The sequence below is a fragment of the Bos taurus genome, chromosome 9, assembly GCF_002263795.3.
Source record: "Bos taurus isolate L1 Dominette 01449 registration number 42190680 breed Hereford chromosome 9, ARS-UCD2.0, whole genome shotgun sequence".
Taxonomy (NCBI): domain Eukaryota; kingdom Metazoa; phylum Chordata; class Mammalia; order Artiodactyla; family Bovidae; genus Bos; species Bos taurus.
Genome location: NC_037336.1, coordinates 11,525,607 through 11,544,831, shown reverse-complemented (window position 1 = coordinate 11,544,831; position 19,225 = coordinate 11,525,607). Strand labels below are relative to the sequence as shown.

At 36.6% G+C, this 19,225-nt stretch overlaps 1 protein-coding gene across 47 annotated transcripts in view; it reads right to left on the bottom strand.

The window, feature by feature from the left end:
• The window catches only part of RIMS1 (regulating synaptic membrane exocytosis 1), a 249,200-nt gene that overhangs the window by 152,614 nt on the left and 77,361 nt on the right, over positions 1-19,225 (bottom strand). For 17 of the 47 annotated variants that reach the window (XM_024996896.2, XM_024996894.2, XM_024996898.2 and 14 more), the window contains 9 exons: positions 16,838-16,950; positions 14,565-14,695; positions 13,807-13,978; positions 13,549-13,702; positions 12,339-12,410; positions 8,795-8,951; positions 7,709-7,834; positions 5,994-6,056; positions 1,250-1,339 (listed from right to left, as the gene is read on the bottom strand). In XM_024996896.2, coding sequence (XP_024852664.2) covers positions 1,250-1,339; positions 5,994-6,056; positions 7,709-7,834; positions 8,795-8,951; positions 12,339-12,410; positions 13,549-13,702; positions 13,807-13,978; positions 14,565-14,695; positions 16,838-16,950 — 1,078 coding nt within the window. Of the gene's footprint in view, positions 1-1,249; positions 1,340-1,785; positions 1,879-2,490; positions 2,569-5,993; positions 6,057-7,708; positions 7,835-8,794; positions 8,952-12,338; positions 12,411-13,548; positions 13,703-13,806; positions 13,979-14,564; positions 14,696-16,837; positions 16,951-19,225 lie in introns of all 47 variants that reach the window. The other 30 variants (XM_024996897.2, XM_024996895.2, XM_024996899.2 and 27 more) reach the window with 6 other exon arrangements.

The window sequence follows — 19,225 nt, the reverse complement described above, 5'->3', positions numbered from 1 at the left end:
TTTCTTGTTACTCTTGTAATTGGGGGAGGGGAATATAAAACAAATGCGAACATTGAAACAATTTCAATTGTGCTTTTAGAAGAGCCCATAGTCATTTCAACTAAAATCTCTCCTATAAATGTAAAAAAAATACAAAACATAAGTTAGATTCCATTGTTTTCTAACATAAATTTTGCCAATACAAAATAATACAAAATTCAAAAGCATATTTTTTTTAGAATAATCTTATGAAGACATTGAAAATGAATATTTGAAAATGAATATGTCTACCTGAACCTATTATTCAATTCTAGAAATAAATGTTTCATAAACAAATGAATAGAATCAAACTATAAAGATTGCTAGAGCAAAGCTTTAAATAGCCTCAAAAGAAGAGGAAAAGTGGGTTACATTAACAGAATGAAACATTTTTATTCAGGATTCGTGATGAGGTAGTATCTTATCTCCAGTGAATGACTTCCAATTGAAGAGAGATAACATTTATAATGAACACTATCAAGTATAACCAAGTTTACTGGAATAGAAAATTCCACTGGAAAATTAGCTGCTCACATAGGCGACAGGTTAACATGTGATCACTGAATACCTTTAAATTAAAATCAGACTTATTCATTGATCAGTTAAAAGCATTAAGCAAAATTATGTATGTGTGTATATAATGTGCATTTATTTTTGTAAAGCATCAGGAAATCCATGATAAACATACCACATTTTGTTGTCAAAACATAACTTAATAACAACATGATCTATATCAAAGAGAAAGTTGATTTAATGAGTGAATGTAGATGCACAAAGGAAGTACTCTATCTAAATAAGACTCTTGTTTTTGAGCTTACAGAAGATTGTTGTTGAACCTACAGAACTATTTATCAGCAGATCTACCATGTGATTTTCTCCTTCAAATAACTCCCTGTCCCCATAACCATATCAGCGTACTGAAGGCTCCCTGAGTAGACGTAAAGAAAACCACAGAAAGGCAACAAAAGGGAAAAGCAGCAGCCAGAAGCAGTTACAAATCACATCACGCCATTCGCAACGACACGCACGGAAATATGTGTATGTGTGCCCTCGGGCTCCCCCACGTACACATATGTCTCTGCATGGACTTGGACGGGAGGGAGGGGAGAGGCAGACAGTCGGCGGGTGAACATGGATGAGCAACCTGTGAAGCTCCGTGACACGAAACACAGTGATGGGAAAAAGGTGACTGTACAAAATGATAGGAGAGTAAGAAAGTCTTACTGTATACCTTTCTCGTTCTGGTGAATGCAAACTAGCATCTGGTCTCAAGCAGTTGGTACTAGCACTCCTCGCCCTGTCAAGGGAGGGCTGCAGGTCACTAGTGCCAGTGCATTGCGTCCAGGGTGGAGGAGGAGGACAGAGAAAACAGAGAGAGGAAGACCGGTTAGCGAGGAACCCATCCAGGCCTGCCCCTGTACACAGAGTGCAGAATCGCTGCGCCGCGTTCTAAGGGCTGAGCACCGACAGGACGGCCATGCAATTTTGTTTAGAAAGTGACACTAAACAAATATTATGCTCGAATTGCTTTGCATAATTTTTAAAAGGGTCTCAGACGGAAATAAATAAGACTAAGTCACACCTACTCATGAAAAAAACTGGATACAGAAAGCACTGAAACGAAATGCCTAACACTCCGTTACCAAGGACAGATGCCACACCAAAACAAAATGAAGGACAGCAGAGGAGGAAAATTTTACAACTCAGCTACTCTGGATCAAACACTAGACAGGGGAGGTGGAAGGTATGACGTCCAAACGTCCTTACCCAACCAGAATCTCATCAGTAAACCTCAGTGCTCTCGAGTGAAAACATTCATGGTGAAGGGTTTGGGTTTTGGTACGTGCAGGCAGAATTGAGCTCCACAAAGTAAAATTATCCAAAAATAAAATAAAATAAATTAATTCTCATAATTCAAATCAACAAGTAACATAGCAAAAAAAAAAAAAAAGAAAAAAGATGACAATGACTAGAAATCTGACATTTGAGTATGTAGATTTCATTTAGAGAAGTAGTCTAGCATAAATTTTATAATTAAAATGATCTTATTTTTACTTTCAATTGATTTTTATTAGTTTTTCTACACTGTTGAGTTGTCTCTGCTGTACAGCAAAGTGAATCAGTATATATATATGTGTATTTACTCTTTATTAGATTCTTTTCCCATATAGGTATTGAGTATTGACAGTATTGAGTAGAGCTCTCTGTGCTACACAGTAGGTCCTTATTAGTTGTCTATTTTTAAATACAGTACTGTGTATATATAGTGTTTTATTTGTCAGTCCCAGTCTCCCAGTTTATCCTCCCCCTTCCCTCCCTTAAAGTTATTTTTAGAAATCATTAGTGTTTCTCTGTGTATAATTAATTTTAAGAGGAAATGCTAGTGTTTTATTAGACTGTACATTTGCTATTTTTAGTAGGCTGGGGATTAGGGATTAGTTTATAACTGAGACTCACTGTTAGGACTCTTACCTGTAAATATCCCAGTGAGAACAGGTCTCTAATAAGGGCATCTTAGGCGGTAATGTTTTATAGTGCCTAACAAGATGTCTGGAACGTGGCAATGGAGACACGCAGAAAACAGAAAAATATATATGAAGTGAGTTTTATTAGAATACGAAATAAGAGGCCTAGAAAGCTAAAAAGATGAATCTTTTGTTTTTCTCAGAAGGACCACCTTGATTATTTGAAGGTAGGAATAGAACTATTAAGCATGGAATTACAGTCGTCTGTGTGCATAATTAAGATACTCTAAATTATAGTTCAAAAGCCTTAATTTGAAAAAGATCTGTAACCTATACTCTATCCAGTATCAGGCATGAAACTTACTATTTAACTCCTGATTTAATATTATACCTACTTCTTTGGAAATAACAACTCATAGTTAAAAAGCACTAACAAAATAATTCATGAAACTTGGGAATTAATATGACTAAAAGTTAATATTCTAATAAGAAGGAAAATGCTAACCAGTGTTTCAGGGAAAAGGCTGGTCATGGTACTGACCAGGCAGTAAAGCGGGGAAGATTAGGAGATGACAAAGCAGGGGCAAGTCCTTTCCACTTATTAGCTTTTGGATACAAACCCAGCAACAGGTAACAATCACTGGAAACTGGGTGAGATGGATATTAGCTGCAATCAGAATATTAATTCTGATTTGGCAGAACAAATGGCAGGAACAAGGCCCAATATCATCTGAATTCACTTAAAACCTATGAGGGCTTCTGGCTGTCTATAGGACAAATGAGTCCCAGTCAATTAATTTTTTTGATCATTTAAATTTAATAATATTTCTACAAATTTAACTATCAATTATGAAAATATATTGTCCATTTGGCTTACATTAAAGTTTGATAAATTGATAATGGATTAAACATTTGCTTAGGACATATTAAATATCAAACACCCCCTCCTCCCAGTTTATTCATGTTTATACTAATGGTTGAATCGGGAAATCTCTTAAAACATTGGTTTAAAATGTATTAAAGTACCACCTTCAAGCACCAGTCAAGGACACTTAAACTGAAGCAAATGATTCAGCTTATCTCACAAACAGTAGAATCTTCTTCTCAACTCCTAAACCTAAGGCAACTATCTTACGAAATAGATTGCCAAATACTTTTTCTAAGCAATTGGTTCAAAAATGATTTGGGGAGGAGTACACTGTAATTGGGGTCAGAAGAGAATGGAAACAATGAAAAATTGCACACAGTTTACAGAATGAAGGTCCACATTGACTTTGCCATTTACTGACTGTGAACCTGGGTGATTCAAGTCAAATCATCCAGCCTTTTTCTACATCTGTATCACGGGAGAAATAATCTTTGATGGGGACGCTGTCTGTGAGCATTAAATGAAATAACAGGTACAAAGGATCTAGGACACAGTAAGGAAGCCAACGCATTTTCTGTACCACATGACTTTCTCAGGACATGCTCTATGAAAAGATTATTTGATATGACAATCATAGCAGGGGATGAATTAAACGATATGGGACAGATATCTGTAGCACACAAGTTTGGTATGGTTTGCATGTAAAATCTAGGCACTGATTTTAATTTGTAAAGTTTTCAAAATATGTTTGACTTGCAAACTCCTAAATTGTTTGAACTTTGTGCAAAACTAACTCCTTGTCAAATGTTTTTTTTGGGGGAAAAAAACCTAATTTAGTGGAAAACTTCAAATAGAACTGATTTTGAATCCTTGCTAAATTACATATCAAATAAAACTTTCTTAGCCTCTTTCCTCAACTGGGAAATGAAGATAATAATATTAATGTGATAGAACTTTGTCAGGATGATGAGAAAAAATACATTAATTAATTAGCACAGTTCTTCGTAGTCAATGAATGCTATTTTCCTTGTTTACTGAAAAGTAGTAAATCCACAGGTTTTATTCTTTAAAGTCCTATGTGAATATGACAGGCTGTATCTTGATGATAAAATTTTATAAAATGATGAAACTACTACTTTATTTTATTGAGCATATTATGACATTTTACCTTGAGAAATGAAATATAAGGGAAATAAAAACCACATATTTAGTAATTCTATGTATATTATTGGTGTAAGAGTATTAAAAATACCCACACTTTGGTGCCTAATAAACATGAAGGCTGTTTTTTGCTTTTGTTTTATGGTTGGAGTCATGTCAACAGGAATATGAGAAAACTTTCTGAATCAGTAAAGAAATCATTCCTATTAAACTGTTTGTCAAGACAACTAATACTAAAGCTTGAGACTTCAGCATTATGAAGAATCTGAGTTGATTTTTCTAATAGTTATGATTTTACATGATTTATCCAGTTTGGAAGCAGAACTGACATTCCTCACTTTTCACTGTGGCACTGCACAGAGAGCCATTTTTATTTCGAGGCATGTTTTATACATGTAAAACGTTAGGGCTTACTTGTGTTAAGCACGTATTTGTGGTAAGCATATGTGCTTGTCATGGTCATGGCAGTGACCATGTTCACCACCTCAGCAGAAGCCCATGTCTTCAAAGACGCAATAAACCTGCCTGTACAGGGGAGGATTTCCAGTACAGCTCTTTCATTCTCTTTCCTACCTACTCTTTACTGCCACAATATTTGAGTTTATCTGTGTGTTGGTTTGTTTGTTTTACTGAATTACTACTTCTTTCCTTTCTATTACTGACATACTGACATACTATTACCCATACTGACAATAAATATGCACAGATTATCCTGTAAGTAATCTGTAAGATGGTTTATCTGAGATATGAGATCTAAGAGATGTAATAAGATGAAAATAAAGCTCCAGGTTCCAATTTCGAGGATGGTATTATGCCCCTTTTGGTCTCATCTTTAAAAAGCCTTCATACCCTTATGTGCTTTCATGAGAATGTTTGTAGTGGAGCACTTCTGAACTGGTGGCAGCATGAAGGACTGGAGGGCTTGGAAGTTTACATGTCAAATATCCTCACTCTTTATCAAGATAGGAACTGAAGCTCAGCTATTAAAAATGAAAACGGTCAAGATTTTATTAAAATCAAACAAAGAAAACAATAGAATATGAAACACACAAAAATTAAAAAAAAAAAGGCTAAAACAAAGCTAACTTACAATGATGTAAACAGTAACACTGCCACGCACAGCTGATCAGATTTTTGTGCCTCGATGGGTGTATGTGGCAGGCCTGGGGACCCCTCACAGCGAGGTTATGGAATTTTAATTGCAGAAATCGGTTCCTTGGTTTTGGCAATGTGTAAACAGTTCTGCAGAGAGGCTCACTAGCCTCTGGATTTCCAATGTACAAACAGAAAAGCAGTCTTCCTGGATTAGAATTCAAATATATTGGAACCTTTTCCACAACCTCCATATATGACAAAACCAACTGAATACTGGCTAAATTGATTTTACGTATTTGTAATCATACCGCTGAGGGGGAGATGGAAGCAGAGTAGAATGGAAAGAGTCATCACACACAGTTACTTCACCAAATTCCTGTAGTTACCTGGTGGTGTGTAGGCATTCTGCACTTCGTCCTCGTTTTGCTCTGGGAAGCATGAGAAGCTCACTGCACAGACAGGATGGGTGGTGAGTGAAACAGATAGGTCATGAGGCATTAGATGACATGGGTTTTGCCAATGGTATGCCGATGACAACAGGAAAAGGGAAGAAACCAGATTGTCTGCACTAGCATATTTGCTTGAGAGTTCAAACAAAAATAAACATGACAGTATTTTTAAAAATTTAAACAATAAAGTGCAAACATTATGGTCAAAGTCCTAGCTGTTGCTGATTTGCTATTCTACTTCAAAATGATTTTATAGAGTATCAAGAAAAAACTTAATGGATCCCTTCCCATGTAAGACCCAGAAATCTATTTCCAATTCCAGACATTTGGTTATTTTAATAGCTTTTAAAAGCCCTATAAAATCTGGCTTTTCCACTTCTAATGGGAACTCTAGATCCTTTCATTTCTTTTTAGCAACTCAAAGCACAATGGATTTCTCAGCTTTTACAGCCACTAAAATGCAACATCTCATTTTCTGTTTTTCATTTTCTGACTAGGAAAATATTTGATTAGGAATGTTTATCTTAAAATTGATACTTTTTCTATACTCAAATTAATTTCATTCTATTGAACACCCTGGTCTAGAAGTCCTTTTTTATCCCCTCGTTCACATAAATTTATGGTGGCCCTGGTGACTGGCAACAAAGGGACCCTCAACTGACATCACTCCAGCCTGAGTAGCCTGGAACCCTACTCTGGAGAGCAGTGTTAAGTCCCAGTAAGTTCCATCACCCCATCCTGAAGGTCTTGGCCCCACTCCCTCTACGGCAGGGTGACAATTATGGAGCTAAAGGGCTATCTGTGAGTTCTGTGTCCTTGATTGCACAGCAAAAAACTGGCCACCGAGTACCACACTCCCTTCCTGCCCCTCCCTAAAAACCGCTCCACTTCAAAAACCCAGAAGACATTATCCAACCAGCTGGGGACTCTAACAACTAAATCAAACCCTGAGCTAGTGGTCAAGCACATCCTACACGAAGAGGGTTGGCCAGAGGAGCAGGTCCTTGGAAATATAGAACGATGGAACCAGAACGCTGATTTTCAGTAACTGTAAGTAACAGGAAGTACCTTGTTCATAAATAAATGCAGAACTAAGTTTACATACACATCCATAGAAGAAAGAGTCCATTTCAACATTTTGTACTTTATAGACATTTTAGGTTACTACATTTTATGAAAAGTAGGTGTACTAAAAAAATATTACTATTGAAGTTCTCACAGATACTGTGAAAGTAACAGTCTTTCAGATGACCTGTACTTTTTTATTACAGAAAAAACATAATTTCGCAATTATACAAATAATATTCCTAAGACTGAAATACACAAAAAATAAAATATTTAAAAGTAGCTTATATAGTCTCCCTTCTGTAATTTAGTTATGTAAGTCAACAACAAACTGTATATTTAAAACTGGCTAAACATAAATTCTGATTTTGTAAAATAGTGCACATTTTATGACAATATACTATTAGTCAAATATTTCCTAGAGGTGCATTTCTATTAGAATATCTCAAAAGGCATTCCTTGGGAGAAGTTCAGTTTTGAAAGATGGAATTCTTTTACTGTCTTTTGTGCTCTGCTAAGATATCTATCATATATGAAAACATGGCAAAGAAAATGTATCATGTTGAGATCATAATGTGAAAAAATACCTGTCTTGTTCTGATAAACACTGACTGTCCACATCTCTGATTCTCTGATCAATTGGGCTTCGGGAGGCATCACGGTGTCTGGTTGGAGAACGTGATCTTCTTGTTGGATGAATTTCATCTAAACTCCTAAAATGATTACAAAAAATTATATGTCTCAAAATACAACATTTTTCCCAAGCAGTCTGAGAGACTGACAGGAACAAATTGGCAAACAACTGACATGGCTTATAAACCTCTGGCCATATCCCCAAACACCTGTTTTAAAGGTATTTATTGTCTGTTGTTGCTTTGCCTGTGCTGTATTTCCCCAATCTCCTTTTGAACTACTATCAAAAAAGGACCATAGTTTTCATCTGCATACTTAAATAAAATTTCAGAACTGCATTTCAGGGTTAGGTGAAATACAGAAGGACATTCTTTATGGTTTATATGCTTTTCCAAACATTTACAGTGCTTCAAAGAGACAGCACCAAATTTCTTAAAAATACATTCTGCCTTTTAACCTTATTTTCTCTGCTACTTCTCTGTCCAAGCTAATTTATTATCCTACAATTTCTCCCAACAGGAGAGAAAAAAAAAAAGCAAAGAGAATATAAGACAGTTATTAAAAAACCGTGCTTGTGACATTAACTTCTTCCACGCCCTGGGAGATGTGTTGAGATTAGAGAACAGAATGTTGCACAGGTTGGGTTACGAATAAGATGGCATTTTGCCCACACAGGGTTCTGAAAAATAACTGATTGACCAAACCGTTCTTTCATTGCCCTTAGAGTCTCCTATAAGTTTGCATGTTACGATAACAAAAATGTGCTGTCAGGGCTTCCCCGGTGGTTCACTGGTAAAGAATCTGCCTGCCAATGTAGGACGTGCAGGAGATGCGGGTTCGAATCCCTAGGTCAGGAAGATCCCCTGTAGGGATGAGGAAATGGCAACTCACTCCCATCTTCTTGCCTGGGAAATCCCATGGGCAGAGGAGCCTGGCGGGGTACAGTCCTTGGGGCCTCCACGAGTCAACAGGACTGAGCACGCATGCACATAACGTAAAAAATGTCCCGTCAAGGATGCAAAGCCCTTCTCAAAGCCTACCTCTGTAATGGCACATTTGGTAAACGTGACCGTGGCCTCCCCTGATCGTCGCCGCGATGAGGAGACACCGACCGTGAGCGGTGATGAGTTGTTCTCTGCTGCTCTGGCACGGTTAATGTCGAAGGTTTGCTTTCTCGAGTGCTAGACCTATAACCTACTGGTGAGAGTACACACGAAGAACAAGTCAATATTCTTCTATAATGTCAATGCTAATGTGGCGACGTCAAATTATACCCAAAGCAGCCACTGACCTATGGAGATAAGTGCCATGCAATCAGTATTATCAGGCTTATCTTCAAAACTACCAAGTACAGGTATGGAGTGTAACATACACATGCATGAGGACCAAGCAGAGTTTGGCTCAACTCAAAGGTTACCATGGAGATACTGACATGAATATGACAGATGATGCCTCAAAAATCATGATGAGTTGGGATACTGGCTTAATTTAAAGAAAGAATTAGTGATTTTTTTTTTTTTTCAGCAATACAAATCGAGGACTTGCCAGTGAACTGTTATTCATATACAAGTCAATGCTTAGAAATGTAGTGCCTTTTTAAATTGTGTTTTTTGATTTTTTCATCCAAATGACACTATATGTTATTTGGGTTTCAGATGGCTTCGATAATAAGAAAATAAAATCAATATCATACCAATTTTAATGATTAAAGAAGAGTAGCAGGTCTTCACTATTACAAATACTGATTGTGAATTTTGTGAACCACAGATAATACTGCAATTTTCAAATGAAAATATGGTATGGGTGGAGATGACTATGGAAATAACACAGAACAAATTAAACCTCCTAAAGAAATAATAATACAATCTACCCTGGACATATGAAATTATTCCACAAATGTGCTATTAAGCTAAAGTAATTAAATTAATAGTTCAAATTAAATTTTAACAGTCATGCTCCCATGAAACAAAAAGGTTTTTACAATCTCTGATTTAGTTAAACAGCAATCTCAATTACATAGTAATAGGTTAAGTATTTTTCAAAAGGGTCATTATTACTATTGTTGCAAGAAAATTAAAAATTATGTGGCCAAAGGAAAAATAACTATATTTACAACCACATAAAATGTACACAACCTATGAAAACATTAAATTTAACTGGGCAGCCTGACTAATGCTCATCTATTTACGTGATAACTCCCACATCATTTTTAAAGGCCATGTGACATCATTTTTAAAGGCAGACTAAAATTCCCCAACAGTGTATCTGTTGTGATTGTATAATCTTTTGACCTCACTTAGCATATAAGGAAGGTCTTCAGATATTTCATAAAGGCTGATTTGACAATACTGACACCAAAGAAATTCAGCCATTTTATCACTCTCTAAAAACATCTAGCAGCTGGTGCTACAAGATGGACTTGAAAGGAAAAAAAAAAAAAAACTGAAATAACTTCCAAGCAAGTTTTCCATTCCAAGGAGAAAGCTAAATTTGTACCATTACTCTGAAAGTTTGTAAATTAAGAATGCTTGTTGACATTAACAAGTCCAGAAGCACTATACTGTGAAGACAACAGTAAACTTGGTAGCTTTTGGTGTTCTTGTTTTGGAGATAGGGAATGGCGGGAATGTTTGAAATGTAAACAGTAGTGGTGCAAAATCATTTTCATTTAGTATTCATGCAAAAAAGTAATAATTACATAGTGGTGCAGTGGTAAAGAACCTGCCTGTCCATGCAGGAGACTCAGGTTCGATCCCTGAGTCGGGAAGACCCCCTGGAAAAGGAAATGGTAACCCACTCCAGTATTCTTGCCTGGAGAATCCCATGGACATAGGAGCCTGGCAGGCTACAGTCCATGAGGTCGCAAAAGAGTTGGACATGACTTAGTGACTAAACAACCACAAAAACATCAGTAAACAACCAAATAATTATAAACATAAGTGCTATTAATTTATAATTTCATATACTTTCATAACAAAAACAACAGCAATTCATGTATTATTTTTAATTTCATGTAGAGTTTCCTTGTTCAGAAATTGTAATATTAAGCCTAGAAAGAGATCATCTAAATATACATGTAATATTTATTATATTAGCCCTTCATTTGCTATCCTGCCTCATCATAAAAGTATGAAGTTTTAGGTGAATCAAATATGAGAACCACCCAAAGAAGCAAATTCTATTTAGATAAGTTGGAAATCACAGCATTAAGGTAATTGGAAGGCAAAATTTTTGTTAGAAAGATTTGATAACAAAACCCCATTCCTATCAGGAATCATCTGAGTTATATTAAATATGCCAAGGGGTATAATTTACCTTCCCCCTTTCAATTTCATAAAAAATATTCTATTGAATTTTGTGTGGAAGTTTCCATGTAGAGTGAGTGTGTCTAATTATTCTGATCCTTTTAGAAACCAACAAACTCAGAAAGCAAAACATGAACTGTAATCCACAATTATCCACTATTATTTAAAACTCTCCCTGATGGTCTGATATCAAGGGGTAATCTAAGTATATAGATATACAGAGCCAGATTTATTGTTGTTAAGGATATCTGACACTTCATACAGCAATCAAAGACTACATTTTCTCTGAATTACAGGGAGCAAATGAAACCTAATTTAAAGGAACTCTCCATAATATTCTCCCAGTTTTAATGAAGGCGTAAAAAATCTTTAAATTGTAAACTCAGTCACTAGTGTGGCATCTGTCTATTGACATTTACCAAAATCACTGCCTTCAAATTAGGTGCATCTCTGTCTGAAGAATTATGCAAATTAAGGGGGCATATGTCAATATCATCCTAAGAAAATGTTCTTAATATCCTAACATGTTCTCTTAATTTTTTTCTCATTTGAATATCTCCCTACTTTTCATTAGCAAATAAAAGGAAAAGGGTTAGTGCCAAGAAAATAAGTCTTTACTAATTGGTTTTACTCACTTTCTGACTAGAGTCAGGTGAGAAACAGACTTGAACTGCAAAATATCACAGAGATTTTACTAATTTATACAGTGACAAAAGACATTGACTTAAATAGCAAACTTTTCTAAAGCATTTCCTTTTGTAAAACGTACATACACATTCTAGGTATAATCATTCTATGTATAATCAGCACATCACAAAAGCATTGAAGTTAAGCCATGCCACATGCAATTTAAACCCTGCCATGCACATTTCTCGGTATATTCCATGGACGGCTACATTATTTCCAGAAACACGGGAAGGAAAGTCACAGAGATACAATATAAAACATAGGAGAGTGGGATTTTTATTTAAAATTAACTATATCTTTTCAGAATTCATATTTTCACTTCTGCTCAGAACATTTTGAGTTGACAGTTTTAACCTCACGAGCCATGCTTCTAAAGGAGAACCTATCTAATTTAATTTAAGGGGGATGTTAACGAATAGTTACTAGTCCATTTCACACTTTCTCAATAATTTGGAACACAAGTCACCATGGAATAATATCATTCAGACTTCTCTGTGCTATAGATCTGTAGCGTGGGACCCAGGGAAGTCAGGAAACCCACAGGACAGCAAGCACAGAAGCACCGTGACGCCACCCCGCTCCCCCCACGCACCTGGAGGGACCACTCCAATCGCATCATCAACCTCATAGTCTGACATGTCACTGTCACTGATTCGCTGGGACCCTGCACGACAGGAAGGCAAACAGATACCTCTGCGTCTGCTCGGGTCAGGAAATGTGGAGGGCATGGTCACAGTTTTCTCTTTAAATGCTAATTACATTACTACTAAACACTTTATTTTTAGTGAATGAAGCATATTGACTTCAATGTCTCAGGGTGCAAAAAAGTGATTTTCTTGTACATATATATTCTGCGAAGTTCATGTGCAGTTGATTTTCAAGTACTTGTTCTCCAAGGACACCATGTTCTCAGCATCCTTATAAGCACTGAAGACACACATAAGAAAGAAGATTTCATAGAATAGCATTTTGACTTTTCAAATTATTCTTTAATTAAGGTCTACAGCAAAGTGTATACTGTTTTCTACCCACGTATACACCCTCCTGCACAGTGCAGGCAGGATGGGGCTGAGTGGAAAGGTTCAGAGAGACCTTTCTCGGCTGGGACTCTGTGGAACTCATGTCACTGAAAGGGTATCAGGTCCCTTTATAAATATGTGTGTTTAGCCTTCAAAATTAGCCATTACACTGCATTAAAGATTTAATCTGAGGAAATAATTCATCAGAGAAGCACTAACATGACATTTAATTATATGAACATTTGAACAATTATTTGAACATTGATTCCAGGTTACCAAAATGAGGCTTCTAAGTTTCATTTGTCCAATAAGAGATTTAGTCATAAATCAAAAATTAATAAATAAATGCAAAAAAGTACTTTTTTTCCCCCCTCCAATCATCAGAAGAGTAAAAGCAAACAGATTTTATAATGTTTTTGAGAAAATGTTTCTTATAAATAATACTAAAATATCCAGGAATTATATGGTTATTAAGATATTCTACACAGCAACCCATCAATTAAGGCAATAACTGCCCCATCGGTCAGCCAATGAACAACTCCATCAACACAAAGGATTATAATTCACAGGTTCTAAACTTTCACCTCTGGAATGACTCCACTATATTGTATGTATTACTTTCACTGGGAAAAGGAGAAAACGGTCTTGCCAGGCTTCTTTATATAGATGACTAATTTTTCAATAATCTCTAATGAACATTTGAAAAAATACCCTGAACGTCAATATGAAACTCAGACCTAACAACACAATTGCTCCTGGCAACTGAGCAGAGTGTCCACCTACTTTGCAGCTTCTTGCTGGCGCTTTCGCCGTGGGTGTGTCGCCGCGGCATGAAGGGCGATGGCTGAGGCAGAGGTAGTGAAGATTCGTCGTGAGTCTGAAGTTTATACCAATGTGGCTCATCGTCTAGAAGCGCTGTTTCCAACTCTATGAGGATCTGAAAGGACAGCCCTCGGGTTAGATCAAGGAAAGGCATAAGGAATAATGCACACTGCAGAAGCTGCACGAAGCATCTCACTCGGGTCTTGACCATATACTCACCTCTCCAAGGAACTCACTCTCCTCTTCCTGCACCCTGGGCTGGTCCCACACGGTTATTTCCAACATCCGTTCTCTAAAGTCTCTACGATGCACGTGCGAATAGACAAAAGTCTGATTCCACTTTGGTTCGAGGACTTTCTTTACCGTTTTGGTTCTCCTTTTACTTTTATCACTGAAATGTAAGTATGCTTTGTAAATGAAAAAGCAAACGCAAGTATATGCTGCCACCTACTGTAGCTACATGCAATACTGATCTTGGAATATTTTTACCATTTGTAATTTATACCTGTTATATAAAAGTCTGAAAAGACAGCTGAGTTTATTACAATTCTAGTTTTAACTATGATATAAGCAGTTGTTATGATTATAGACACGCACACACAAGGGTACAAGCTAAATGATGTAGCTCTCAAAGACCAACAGATATAGAAACAAGGTAATGAAAAAATTTTTAATTGACAGGTTATTTTAAAGAAATATAAGGCTTGAGGGAATTTTTTAGGGACAATATATAGCTTATCCCCCCATAGAGGATTACCTATTATATTTTAAAATTATATCAAGGTGTACACATATATGCAAACTCATCAAAATATAAATAATTATGTGGAAATTTTGGTATATCAATTATACTTCAATAAAACTTTAAAAACTAAATGAAACTATATCCCAGGAGAAGAAATTCTACTTTTTCTATAAATAAAGATTTTTCTATAAGTAAAGATTTTATTTAAAAAATATTTTAAAAAATTTCATACCTTCTATCTGGAAGAAAATACATTTTTACATAGGGATTCCTGGGACGCCCATCTACTCTAGGGGGTAGGTCTGTTGCTTGCAGAACATTGACAATCAGTTGGTGGCCCACCTTGTCATACCACAGCTTCACCTAAGCGCAAGGGACACAGAAATTAGCATTTATAAAAATCACAAGGTATTAAAAGTTCAAAAAAAGTACTAAAATTATTTTTGAAGGACATTTCAAGTTGCAAAATACAGCTGAATCATAGATACTTTTCAGCAAAGAATACCGACATGAGAGCATAACCACTTTAGAACTTGACTTTCCTCTTCACGCATTTTAAACATGACTTACAACAGGCAGGCCTGCAGTGTTGATATATACTCTCTTATACTGTGTGATGAAATAAAAATAATAGTAAAAATTTTAGAAAAATAATAAGGGAAGAGGGAAATATTGAAATAATTATTCTTGTTTTTAAATGCTGAATGCAACTGTTTGGTGATTATAAGTATCTTAATGATTTACAGCATGGCTAAAGGCATTCTGCAGCGCCACTTGTGGCTGAAACAAAACGTCTGATGCTAAAAACAGTACACTGAAATAAAATAAATAAATAAATAAATAAAAACAGTACACTGAAATAACTTGGAAGAGGTCAGGAAACACATTTACTTTAGGCCTCTTTATACCAGGTACTGCTGCGTTCCTCATTTAATTTTCAACTAACCTATTACAGGTTAATTTTCATGAGAGAAGAAAAGCAAAAAGGAAGGTATCCTGCATATATGATGCCTTCAAACCAAATGAAGATCAAGCGATATTTCTTTAACTAAGATTCATGATAGCATGAATAAAGAAAACCAAGAAAAGAGCACATACTGAAATATTACTGGCAAAACTGTGGATACAGTCAGGGCAGTATCTGTACTGGCAGGAGACAATGTTAGCTTTAATTCTTTTTCTTTTTTTAATTTAGAAGTTAGCTTTGGGTTTATGGTTAAATAAGAACTATCAAGATAAGTTGTTTAATAGGTACTTATTGTAATACATTTAAGAGTCATTGTAACAAAATAAGCTAATTTAACAAGGGAGTAGTAAGGAGAAGGCAATGGCACCCCACTCCAGTACTCTTGCCTGGAAAATCCCATGCATGGAGGAGCCTGGTGGGCTACAGTCCATGGAGTCGCTAAGAGTCAGACATGCCTGAGCGACTTCACTTTCACTTTTCACTTTCATGCATTGGAGAAGGAAATGGCAACCCACTCCAGTGTTCTTGTCTGGAGAATCCCAGGGACAGGGGAGCCTAGTGGGCTGCCATCTATGGGGTTGCACAGAGTCGGACACGACTGAAGCGACTTGGCAGCAGCAGCAGCAGTAAGGTAAGGGACAGATTAAGAATTCAAATCCAGATCTGTACCAATTCATATCTCTGTTCTCAATTAATTCCAGAGGTGTGTTTTTCATTAATCTGAGATGGATTTTTATCCCTCTTAAAATATAGGTGATGTTTCTGAGAGATTCTCACACACACTGAAACAGTGGCACAGGGACTAGACAGAGGTCTTCAACCTACTAAAAACAGAAGCTAAAACCAGGAAAGGTTTTAAAAACAGCAACAATTTTACAGTTACCTTTTTTATTTAATTAAAACTAAGAGGAGAACAGCCAAAAATAGACTATAGAAATGCACACATTACCGACGTAGCAGAAGACCAGCTACTAGAGAACTGTGTGAAGCAGGATTTTCTATCAGCTATTAACACAAATATCCTGTATTAGACATGCTTCTTGACTTCAGCTTTTCCCAGATCACATATAAAACAGTAGTGAAGAAAACTGTAGCTTTTTCACACTAAGATCAGTAACGGAGAGTTTCATCAAATGTCTTAAGAAGTTAAAAAATATGTTAAATTTAAGTTTTCCAAGATCCAGGACAATGAGGTTGTTAAGTAAACAGAACACAACTCTTTGCTTTTATTATATCTAAACTACTTACCTTAGAAACTTTCATCCAACACACACAAAAATAATTGATAGTTTATTTTCTTAAGGTATCACTTAATGTTCGGCACATCTGGCATATTGTAGGCACTCCATAGATATGTTCAAATAAATATGTGAGTAAAGGAACAATCTAATAAGTGAATGAAAAATTGATGAAGTAGATGATGATGTTAAATGATTCTGACTATATCACAGTTTTCAAGCAAAGCCACACACTTTAAAGACAGAAGCAGAGCAGGGAGCGGACATTAATGGTCAGCAACATGCACTGCAGATACATACAGAAAGTTGTCCTGGTAATACTTGTGGGGCATCTTTGAGAGCTCCAGGGCTTGTGGGAGAAATTACAGAAATGGAAGGCCTTTCCATCTTCTGAGACTCAAAGGAACTAGAACCTAAAATGAGGGGGGAAATTAAGTATTTTTTAACAACATAATTATAACCTATATGTGAAGAATACATATTTTTCATGAAATGTTAAGTGCATATGTTATTGGTATATAATCATAATTCAGTGCCACCCATAAGAGCAGAAACCACTTGCAGTGGGGAGGTCCTAGAAAGTTATTCTCACGTGTTCTTGGATTGTCTATTTTAAGGGAATTTAACGATGGCACCCCACTCCAGTACTCTTGCCTGGAAAATCCCATGGACGGAGGAGCCTGATGGGCTGCAGTCCATGGGGTAGTGAAGAGTCGGACACGACTGAGTGACTTCCCTTTCACTTTTCACTTTCATGCATTGGAGAGGGAAATGGCAACACACTCCAGTGTTCTTGCCTGGAGAATCCCAGGGACAGGGGAGCCTGGTGGGCTGCCATCTATGGGGTCACACAGAGTCGGACACGACTGAAGCGACTTAGCAGCAGTAGTAGCAAAGTGATACAAACACATATTGGATTTGTTTGCTTCACTCTGTTAGCATTGACTTTCTAAGTTTCTAGAGGATATTGTCCAATGTAGGTTCTTGTACAGCCTTATCCAGAGCTAAAGGCTTCATGCTTTAACGATAAGAAAGATGGTACCCATTATGTTAATTATCTTAGGATCATCTATGACGAACTGCCCTCACTGAAATTAAAATGAATGCACGTATCATATAATTTATGAGCTGCGTCTAACTAAGATAGTATTCACCACTCTTTTAAAACAAGATTTCCACCTCTTTCGGTTGTGATTTTACAGATCTGTCTCCTGACTGTCTGAGGATGCTGTCCAGTGATTCACCTGTGGAGGAGGGACAGTGGCTTCCCACACAGCACCGCAGAGAGGGTCTTCTCCCCCCTTTCAAATGAAAGTCCACTTTTCCTGGGTCACTGATAAAGTGTCCACAACCAGCAGGATGAGCGTCTGCAGAATGCTATATCCCCAGCAAGTATAACCTTGAACCCACAGCCATCAAGACTTAGTTTTATTGAGAAAACAGTACGTATGAACCTTTTCCCAAGAGTACATCATCCACACTTTTTTCCATACATGCAAATTATCAATATGGTTAAATTAAATCACACAGTGTCATTCTGCACCTTCCAAAGACTTTTAAATATAAGATACAGTGCTATAAAATTCTTTGTTAACTGTGTCTCCTTGATGAAGTATTCTTAGGATAATTTTCTTCTTAGTTCTCAGACATCGTTGCTTCTAACAGTACCTTTCTAATATTATAGACTTTTTTTTTTTTTTTAAATACAACATCAACATTGTAAATTATCCAGTTGGTCCCATTTCTCCCTTCATATTAGAAAACTCAAAACCAACCATGGGCTCATGTCTAGCGGGAATGTGGAACACGATGCTATACATTTGAATAATTCATCTGATCCCTACTTCCTTGTTTATCCCACCCGTAAATTTCCTTCTTATAACCATCACTTGTTTTATCCTAAAATCACCTTGTATTTTCTATTCCAATAAGCTAGGTTACATAATAACGCTTGGTGATAAAGCCCTAGTATTATCAATTTAATGCCAATACATTGCAAAGTAAATATTTAAGTCACTTCCACACTGTCCTTGAAAACTTCATTACCCACATTATCATCTTTCATTTGGAGTCCCTTTAATGTCCCTGTAGATAACTTAACCCTCTAGCCTCAACCCCTTTATTTGCACTGAAATCTCCCTCTACCCCACGCATCACTTTCATGGTCATATTCCACACTGTTACACTGAATTAAAATCATTTGCTTCTGTGCCTGTTTTCCTTCACTAGACTGCTCATGCCATGAAGTCAGTTTCCAATGAAACAGAATAATCCAGCATCAAAACACATGTTTATGTAAGGCAACTAGAATTGTTGTTGTGTTTAGTTGCTAAGTCATGTTCAACTCTTTGTGACCCCATGGACTGTAGCCTGCCAGTCTCTTCTGCCCATGGGATTTCCCAGGCAAGAATATTAGAGTGGGATGCCATTTCCTCTTCCCTGCCTGCTAAGCAGGAGAGACAGTTTAGATCTCTGGGTCTGGAAGATCCCCTGGAGAAAGACATGCTGATCCACTCTAGTGTTCTGTGAAATACAGAGAAAACTGAGGAATCTCATGGATAGAAGAGCCTGGAGGACTATAATCCATAGGGTCGCAAAAGAGACATAACTTAGAAACTAAACAACAACAAATAGACAAATAGAACTGTTACTGTTTCATTAATTTTGCCCTGTGCATCTTAAATGCTA